Source organism: Styela clava, chromosome 6 (genome assembly GCF_964204865.1).
Source record: "Styela clava chromosome 6, kaStyClav1.hap1.2, whole genome shotgun sequence".
Lineage (NCBI taxonomy): Eukaryota > Metazoa > Chordata > Ascidiacea > Stolidobranchia > Styelidae > Styela > Styela clava.
The window spans coordinates 20599340-20609936 of record NC_135255.1 but is presented as its reverse complement, the minus strand read 5'-3'; the positions used below and the strand labels follow the sequence as shown (position 1 = coordinate 20609936).

The window sequence follows — 10597 nt, the reverse complement described above, 5'->3', positions numbered from 1 at the left end:
AAAAAACCGGACAAGATATATAGGTAGTTCTTTTAAACTTGGAGCATTAGACCTAATTAAGTTGACACCATATAGGGAGCGAGATCTTGAGCTCGGCTACGCATCATGCTAAGTGTTAGGAGTACCCTTCGCTCTTATAGGGTAGTTCACGTATTACGACTTCATCAACTCCATGCATCAGAATGTCTTTATGATTGAGCCGTCTTTTCTCGGTGCTCCCGAAGTATGCGAACCAAGATGGCAGACATCGTAACAGGTTAGGGTTAGGCGATAATTTTTTCCCAATTTTCCTTATTTTAGTCCTATTATCAGTTCGAAAACTAGCCACGAGCCTTTCGTAGTATTTATTATATAAAATTATGGCCTAACCCTAACCTAGTACACATATTACGTTCCGATGTCCGCCATCTTGGTTCGCATACTTCGGGAGCCCCCTTTTCTCTCCCCCGGGATAAATATATAAGTTCTAAGAGTAGGCCTATATGTTAAAAATATCGCATAAAATGAACTCTTGTTAACATAAAACAAAATCTTGCTACGAGATTTTAGAGAGTGATCTTAGACTGATTATATTAAAGACAGTAAGTACTTCAATGGCTATACATAACAGACTTAAACATCGCCTCATAAAGGGTGCTATCCGAGACAGGACAGGTTCAATGAGGCACGTTGTTAAAGATTTTCAACCGCTAATTTGCGTTTAAATTAAATCAGGCTACGAGATTAGAATACAACAGTCATAGACTCGAGAGATTCGACCCCTGTCCGATACACGGATTCTCCAAATCTGAGTTATGCCACTTGTTTAGTCATACCCGGACTGAATTCAATTGAATGGAAAAGTAACAAAGCATGTAGTTTTAAGTTAGCGAGAACCCTGTTTGCTGATGGAATCCGGATGTTTTTGACAAGAAAGCAGTGAGCCATTGAGATGTAGTTGTTAGGGATGTATTAATTGGTATAATTATATAATACACCAAATCGGGAAGACTGTTTGTATGGCCCTTCCAATCCCAATCCATGAGATATTCAACTCTTTATTCTCAGTCCCACTAAAGAGCAAAAGTTGAAAACTCATAATTCCACATCAAAAAGAATATTTGAATTTTTGTTTTTTATTGCAACTAAAGTTTGACACACGAAATGAACTTAAGCAGCACCTATAATTAAAAAATAAAAAATGTTTTATAAAGTAGCAGAAAAATTATGGAACAGGACAACAAGGTGTACACTAAATGAGATGAACAGACATGATGATTGACGCCTCAAAGTTATACTTCACGGGTGCACTTTCCATTGCACGACTGAATAACATGAGTGGAAAATTTTAAGTGGCAGAAGATTAAGATATTCATTTATTTTCGTCGTCAAAACCAATACACAATATGCAATAAATAAAATGCATGTTACAAATTGCGTAAACAGATATGTTGCATGTGAGTTGACAGGTGGTCACGAAAGACTCAAAGAGTCATCTAGTCAACGACACCTTGCAGCTAATTGAAGCAGCAAATACAGCAACGGAACAATTCAATATTATGACAACAAGGATGTCCAATGTTCATATACCCTGTGTGAAAACTACAGTACAGGGAGAATTGTGCAGAACGATATCCACTAGACCAGTGGTTCTTAAAGTATGGGTCGCGACCCAAACATGGGTCGCGGAAGGTTTAAAAATGGGTCGCGACAAGGTCGTCAATGCAAGGGCAATCTAAGAGGAGAAGGAAGAATTTTCAGCTTTCCCAATGTTTCAATTTAGCTTCTAAACTCTGGTATTTAAAAATAATGGAATATAAAATTTCATTCACGGAAAGAACTGTCTTGAGCTCATTGTTACATCACAATTCTGATATGCCAGTCACGTGTCTTATTTTTATGGTATTGTAAATTGTAATAGACGACGCAATGAAAAAGCTCGCTTCTCGACATTAGATTATTCAATATCTAGAGAAAATGTGACTTCATCTCGAGGCACCATTTACCACGAACGAAGCAGTGTGTGCACATTTGAACTTTCCATTGCACGACTGAATAACATGAGTGGAAAGTTTTAAGTGGCAGAAGATTAAGATATTCATTTATTTTTGTCGTCAAAACCAATACACAATATGCAATAAATAAATGCATGTTACAAATTGCGTAAACAGATATGTTGCATGTGAGTTGACAGGTGGTCACGAAAGACTCAAAGAGTCATCTAGTCAACGACACCTTGCAGCTAATTGAAGCAGCAAATACAGCAACGGAACAATTCAATATTATGACAACAAGGATGTCCAATGTTCATATACCCTGTGTGAAAACTACAGTAGAAAACTACAGTACAGGGAGAATTGTGCAGAACAATACCCACTAGACTAACTGCACTATTTGGATTTGACATTCACACGTAACACTCTGTTCAAAAGCCACGACTCGTGTGATACTCCTATAAAGTTGACAAATAATATGATTTTAGGCATATATGATCAAGCAACATGTGCCTTTTTCTCTACCTTTGGGTTAGTGAAACCATATACACTGACTGCAAAGATACTGTAGCATGGATCAAAAGTGGCTATGTATAAGTTGAAAGATCTGGCGTCACACTTCCTGTAATTCTATTTTGTAATTTTTCATGTTGCTAATTCATTAAACTATTTGTCTGAAGTAGTTTGACTTTACAAAACACAGAATAAAAGTGTGGTGTGAGACATCTAAAAATCAAAATTAACGTAATGTAATTCTAGATTACCAAACTATTCCGATATAGACATCTTTGATTTGTGCGTTGTTCAAAAGCTTACCCACGCTGGCCAAGCACTCAGTAACCATATAATGAAAATACAATTGCCTAGAATGGTGTTTTAGTGTAAGTAGTCTGTAATCAGCCTATCATTGTCTGTTTTGAGGTTAATTTCATCTTCCAACTTTTCCTAGCCTCTGATCAGTCTTAGGATTAGCGGTTATAGTCTGTACGGAGACTATTGCTTCGTTAATTTTATTTTGTAAGTCTCTGAGTTCGTTAATATGAAGTAAACGGAGAGCACGAGCAGCGTCGTTGAGAATTTCATCTGAAAATGAGAGAAAGAAATAAATATATGTGGATGGGAAAGTCAATAATACGGCTTAATCATATGGTGAATCATGTCCGGTTACCAGTCCATGTTAGGTACCGTATCGGATTAGTTAGCAAATGATTTGTTTCAGATGCATGGACATAATAGTGGAGGAAGCTTATGACTAACAGTTACGTGAACCACCCTAGGGCGGCGAGGAGTCCAGCAATCATCTCGCACATAACTATCCCCATGTGGAATTTAGGGTAATCAGAGGTGCTGTGGAGTGTGTATTTCTAACACTTGGCATGATGTGCCACACCGCCGAGCTTTGAATGCCACTGCTACATAACCACTATCGGTTCCCCATGGATTCTCTCCCTCAATCGTGGTTAATTTTTGAAATTTTTTCTTTCAAAAATATAACAGTAAAAGCCCCTTAAAATGAAGGTTAAAATAGGGAGGGTGATTCACGTAACCGCTGTTCGTCGATAAGTCTATAAATCTGAGAGCAAATCGCTGGTTAACTGATCCAATACCTGACATGAACTGGTACGAACTACGGACGGGAGGCCGTGGCTCTCCATATGATTAAGATGTCTTAACGGATTTTCCCTTCCTCAGGATGAATACCAAAATCTAATCTTCAGGTTAAGTATTCCACACTATTTTCATGAGCGATTTCATGAGCAGAATAGCACCAAACATTCTTAACTTATTCAACTTACCTCCGGTATCAAAGCCTAGTTCATTGTCCTCAATAGGAATCCTTGTCACCTGAAAAAAATAAATCAAAATTATTAAAATTACTCATTATTAAGAATAATGTGAGTATGATTCTACCTGAAACAAACATTGGTTCTAACCAAAAATTATGAACATAGAAGCAAATTTTTCTGCCCCATCTCATTGGAAGGCCATATTGAAAAAAAACTTTTTTTCAGTGCTAAAAATATTCTTCGTCATATTTGTCAGGTAGCCCTATTAGCCAGGATTATAGTACCTACCCCTTTTTCTGTTTTTTTATCTTTTGCCTTTTCAATTGCAGATTTCGTTAGTCTTTCCTCTACAAGAATTCTTATTGCTTTTAACGTTACCATATAATCTTCATGCAGAGGGATTTGAAGGGCCTTCGCCATTGATTCGACACCTTTCCTGAAGTTTGGGTCGCTTGCTAGGTGTGAAAAGATCATATTTAGGCTATAAAAATGAATTTGAATAGGCGATTATTTTATCCAGATTTTTCTCATTTCAGTTCTATTACGAGTTCGAGGACTGTTTGTGTTGGCCAAGTGAATATACCCCCCCATAGGTTTCAGTCCCATATACCCCCCCATACCTGCCCATAGGTTTCAGTCCCTTTACATTACTTGATCTAAAGTAGGCAAATAAAATTAGTTACCTTCATATTAGTACACATACTTCTGGAGCACCGGGAACTCCAAAAAAAAATAGAACCCAGGTCATTTAAAACATATTGAAGAGCAGGAGTGGACAATAATATATATTGTTAAAAAGCGCAACATAACAATCGGTTCATTATGACATTATTTTCATCAATATTTTCAACGGAAAGTTACTTTCATAAGAAACCATTTCATAGGAATAGTCGGCAGGCACAATTGAGTTGGATAAAACACTTCTGCGGGCCGGATCTTGCCTGTAAGCTAGAAAGTTATTTTCATAAGAAACCATTTCATAGGAATAGTCGTAATTTTGACAGGCACAAATGAGTTGGATAAAACACTCCTGCGGGCCGAATCTTGCCTGTAAGCTGTAAGTTGCCCACCTCTATTCTAGAGAGAAGATAACTTTTGTACAAAGTGTACTAGAGCAGGGGTTCTCAAACTTTTGGTGTTGCGGAGCCCGTGAAGAGGTTAACTATTATTCACGGAGCCCTAAAATAAATTTTAAAATTGTTACTTGCCGATTAATATTCATGAGTAAGTTGAAAGTACTTTACTTAATTTAAATGCGGGACCTTTTTTAATATGGTTAATACAAGTCATAAATAAATCTAAATTTCAGAAATTAATTATATATATTAAGACTGTAAATTTGACACTTGCCAAACATATCAATAAATTAGGGGTCGAATCTTTTTCCTTTTGGTATTTTTGTAAGACTTAAAAGGTCGCTGCGCGACTGCATTTTGTTACAATCGCCGACTGTTTTCGTCAGCGTGAAACGTCAAACCTTAAACATCTTTACGTCGGTGTTTATTCTCCCTAAATCAAAAATTTCCTTCGGCATATACATGTATTGTTCCACAATGACGACAATAATTGCTTTTTTGTTCTCGTGGGGAATTATGAGTTCAATGTAAAAAACAAATTAATTAAAAATATAATCATCGGCGACGAGATGCTAAAAATAATTAATAAAGAATCGGCGGTGAATCCGCATCTCAAATTTCTTGATTGAAAAGCGGCATTATGAAATATTAAAACTAAAACTCAAAACGGAAGATAACACTATAAGTTTTGTTTCAGCAGACTCGACAGATTTAAAACGCTTTTTTAAACATTGTAAATGGCAATATTTGGTGTTATGTTAGGTTTTTTTTTGGTTATTCATCGTGGTAACTGAAATCGATACACAGTCACAATTGTGCGCGCGAAGTACCTTTTATCCATTCTGAAACTACCAACGGAGCCGCATGCAATAACACAAATTACAATCGTTCGTATTTTGCCCAGACCTTGTGATTTTTTAAACAGTGATATCTTGCAAAGAACCTGAGTGGTAGACCTGCGAGAGGGTGATATCAGTGTTGCAAGAAGGGCTCAAATTTGTCGAATTCGCTAAATCGCTATAATCTACCACACTGCCACGCAATCGGTAGTCATAATTATGATTTGATCGGGACCCCTCCCTCTTAAGAATCCTGGCTGCGCACGTGCTTATAAATATTATCATTTTTGAATTCCGCCTCTTTACTGTTGTCAAATTTTATCAAAGCTGTTATTGCTTCTTTGAAAAGTCACAAAATTAGCCAAGTCAGTCCTTTGAAAAGTAATCAAATAGCTCGCGGAGCCCCTAGGCTTCTCTCTCGGAGCCCTGGGGCTCCGTACGGAGCACTTTGAGAACCTATGTACTAGATTACTGAAATTTTTACTACAACCACACACAAGAAGAAGTTCAAGTGTTAAATAGATTTCCCTTTTATTTCTGAAAGTAATTAAGAAATTTATGGATTCTGTATTATTTGTGTCACCTTTTACAATTTTCTAAACCAAAATCAATGTGGAATAAAATTTAAAAAAATGTCAAAAAAAAATGCAAAAAATACTCACAACTTATATTTTCAATAGATGATGCTGCAACAGGCTCTGATGCTTTTTTCCGTCTCTCTTGGACAGCTTGACCTGTTACTTTTGAGTATTTTTCAACTGAAAGAAAATTGAAAAGATCACAAATAAATGTGAATGATATTAGAGGAGAAGATGGTTCATTCAATTCAATTCAATTCAAAAATTCAATTCAATATACAGAAGTTTCGGGCAACAGTAGACCGATACCATCCACGCAAAATTGCACGAATAACGAGGTATTCCGGTGACCAAGATTCTGAAGCGATTTCAGAATTTATATTTTTGAGGTAGTTTACCAGATAATGGCGACGAATTGTGGAAAAACTAGAAATTTCTCAACAATTGCCACGTTTTTTCACTGATGCCATGGGAACGGAACATCAATTCAGACTTTCGGCGAAACGCACATAACTAGGATAACAGCAGTCAGTCAGTAATTTTTTTTCGACTAACGAAAATAAAAAAGTATACAAACAGTAAGTTAGAATGAAAATAATGTATTTCAGTGCAAAGGGAGACACGACAAATCATGGTGATGGTTATCAAGCAGCGTCACCTTTGAGGGAGTCTAACATAGAATCATACAAATACAAAGGAAGCCGAACAATATTTACTAACAGAAATGGGCCATTTAGATACGTTTAAGCATAACCCTTGTTAGAAATTTCATCCAGATCGGTCCAGGCGCTAGAGCTAAACACACAGACAGACAGAACGACTAAGAATAAGTGTCTCCTAGAGTGAAGATCCAATATTTCAAAAAACAACTCACCATTATCGCCGTATTCCAGTCTGACAGCAAGTCCCAGTAGCCAATCGAGAGCCGACATTTTATCGCTAGATGAGAAAGGACACATCACATCTGTCAAATATTTAGTAAATGCTTTCGTCCATGCTGGCTCCTAAAAACATTACAAATCAGACAACAGAAAAAGTTAGTGAGCAAATTTGTCCAAGTGTTCAAACAGAGATAATAACCAATTTGAATATATTCTGGACTGGGATCAGCTCGATAAAGAAATTTGCGAAATTACCTTGAATATGCTAATTAGGGGGAGGGTCTTCATATGAGAATATGAGTGCAACTGGCCTCGGGGATATTCAGTTGGATACTTCGGGGAAGAGGCTCCCATTATGATTCGATTTAGTAATACAGAAAAGTTAGAATGAACATTGCTATGATTGATTTTATATTTTGCGATATAATTGGAAGTCAATTTGGATCAATCTTTTAATATTAAACAACCAATTACCTCAAATTTCCTTAATTCTTGTCTTTCATCGATTTTGTAATGTCGAACCTTTTGGTCTTCTATCCAAAGTATGATGAGTTTGAATTGTTTGTCATCTAGGAAAAATAAAAAATGTGTCATGATAAACAGAAGCAATTGAACTAGCAAATCTGTTTATTTGACCAAAAAAGGAGTCTTGATGCCAGATTTACCGAGAGCACCCGTTTTCAACCAGTGGGCCATGGCTCACTACTGGGCCATGAAAACCTGTCAAAAATTGCAAGAGTTATCGAAAATTTAGTTTTATTTGTGTCACTATAGTTAAAATGATGCTGCTGTTGTTAGCTGCAGAGTGGTAATTTTAATTATTCAAGTGAATTTTTTTTTTATTGTAGGAAGATTCATTTGTTTTTGGACACGTAGTGGACATAGCGATCGTTTCAATATTATGTTGTTGTTCTTGTTCTTTGACACCACTTTTTGGACACCTAGTGGAAAATCTAAAAAGTCGCTTTTCTTTTTGATTACTGGACCAATTGCTCTGAAATTTTCAGTGGTTACAGATAAAATTTTTCTCCAGAAGGCTATTACATTTATTTATTTCAAATATTTCTGTTAGTTCTGTGAGATTTGTTTTTGTTTGCTATGACGTCACCGAACGTTCTGCGGACATCGGACGCCATTTTGTGTCCGACTGTACTGCTTCGCTTGGTGTGAATATATTTGTAGACTGTGATCTGACGGTGCGATAAACCGTACTGTACTGCGAACAGACATGTCCATACATTTGGGCGTAGCTCTCTTGTTCTTGTAGTTATACCCTGGCATGGAAAAGTTAATGAGCCACGGAATTCCTGTGCAACAAAAATGTGCCACGACAGAAAAAAAGAATGAGAACCACTGACCTAGATAAAGCTGAAGCCATAGGAGCCTCGTCTTTCAACAAACATTCTCTCTTAATTCATTTTCAAACTTTAAAGTCTGTATTTTGAAATCAAAAACTGTCAGTCAACCTCGTTCATCTCGCTGTCTTGCCCGCCCCTTACATTTATAAATTTTATAATCTTTACACAAGAACAAAACAACTCCTCACCATTTGCATTGAACTTTGAGGCTTGTGGGAATTGCAAAGCTGAGAGTTTTCTTTGAAATGCTTTATTCATATTGTACATTACATATCTGATGAAAAAATGAAAGATAAGAAAGTGTATTCTTGGATTATTGGACATAGCATAGGAATGGAACAAGAAATTATATTCATCTCTTCAGAATGAAGGAAAAAAGTGCATAAATTGGAACACACATGAACTAATAGTTGATAATACATAACAAAAAAATGTTTTTCTATCTCAAAAATCAATGGACTGTGACTGACAGTGACATAGCCAAGTTAGTATTAAATAATTCTGCTTAGTTATTGTCCATTGATTGCTAAGTGAAAAATGTGTATGTTTACATGTTGTACCGAAATGCTTCAAATATTACACAATATTCATTGCCTTTTTATTAGTGTGCTTTTGTCTGAGATTCAATAACATGAAATTGATGAATTTTGATTTAAGACAGCATTATTTTAGACAGCTGAAATAATAACACATGATAACAAGGCAAATTTGGTTCTAAACAAAACTGAAAATAAGGTTATCTAAGTAAGTTTTCCTCAAGAATATATACTGTAAAATTCCCTGATTACATGTAAAATATGAGTTATTTGCAGTAAAATTACATAGGAGTTAAATTTGTCATACGGGGTGTCCATAAAGTCCCTTTACAATTTCAATTTTGTTATGAATTCAGTTCTCAATAAATTTTAACCAGGTTTGTTGTTTTTTTAATCAGAAAATGTGCAAGTATTTTTACTCAATTCATTACATCTGTGAGGGTCAAAACAATATATGGTATCGATAAATTCCCTTTACAATTTGAAAAAATTTTAAGATCTTACACCCTATATTTATTAGTCCGGCCTGAATGTTCTGAATATAAATTGATTGCAATGCAGAATTTCAGAATGTGACATTATCCAGATATGGACATTTACAATGATAACTTCGAAGTTTTTCAATTTTTTTTTATTTTGGAGCATTTTGACTGACAGCTTCAACAATCTCCTCTATTTCAGCCATGGCACCGATTCCTTCAGCCCCACAAGCTAGTACTTTCACGACTGGGGAGACAAACTTACACCCCCACTTTTTAAGGGTTTCGACTTGGGGTGCAGTAACTGGATGTAGCCACATTTGGGTATTCATGGACGGACAAAACACTACCGGTCTGGCATTAAAATCCCAAGCTCGTGCGATACACGATACTAAATTATCGCATAAACCGTTCGCTAGTTTTGCTAAAGTGTTTGCATCCAGAGGTGCAAATAGTACCAGGTCGGCCCAGTTGCATAAATCAATATGAAGAACCCTGTCGCCAGGTTTTTTCCATACATTCCACTCTTCTTTGTCTTTTATAATGGTAGCTTCCTTAGAAAGTTCTTCCAAATTCAAAAAATGTTCGCTATTCTCCGTAAGTACCACCTTAATTCCACACCCCGCAAATTTCTCTTTTAAAGCTGGTATTAGTAAAGGTATCTTCAGGCACGCCACACTTCCAGTGCAGCACAATAAAATATGGAATGATTTTGAAGTCATAGTGCAGTAGTGCTGTTTAATTATAACAGATTTAGAAATTAGATATTCTGAACTAAAAGTGTAATAAAACTCTTTAGTTGGCTAAAATTCAGTAAATGCAACAGAATATAGAGAAATAGAAATTGTTGGGGGGGTTTGATTCATTGACTCAGTTTAATATGGCACAGTTATTCAATTTGAAATTTGGTTCAACACAGAAAACACTCTATTTGTCTCCAAAACCAGGGCATCTGGCACGACGGCAGTTATTCCAAGCAACTGATAGAAGAGTTGCAAGTTTGCTCAATCAAAGCAAAGTCACTGCCCCTCAACTAAAAGTAAAAAGCGTACGGTGTAGATGATAAAAGAGTTGCAAGTTTGCTCAAAGC

The 10597-nt window shown here is 36.2% G+C and overlaps 2 protein-coding genes across 2 annotated transcripts; both read right to left on the bottom strand.

Moving 5' to 3' along the window:
• Nucleotides 1–1105: 1105 nt before the first annotated feature.
• Nucleotides 1106–9662, bottom strand: LOC120331471 (RNA transcription, translation and transport factor protein-like). Its single transcript, XM_039398556.2, has 7 exons — nucleotides 8681–9662; nucleotides 7609–7703; nucleotides 7128–7257; nucleotides 6338–6433; nucleotides 4049–4215; nucleotides 3770–3818; nucleotides 1106–3056 (listed from the first exon to the last, which is right to left on the bottom strand). Exons 1-7 carry the CDS (start codon nucleotides 8814–8816, stop codon nucleotides 2902–2904), a joined length of 828 nt encoding a protein of 275 aa, XP_039254490.2. The 5' UTR covers nucleotides 8817–9662; the 3' UTR covers nucleotides 1106–2901.
• LOC120331472 (phosphopantothenoylcysteine decarboxylase-like) lies at nucleotides 9660–10229 on the bottom strand. The gene has a single exon (XM_039398557.2). The coding sequence runs from the start codon at nucleotides 10227–10229 to the stop codon at nucleotides 9660–9662; it is 570 nt and encodes a 189-aa protein (XP_039254491.1).
• Nucleotides 10230–10597: the final 368 nt, after the last annotated feature.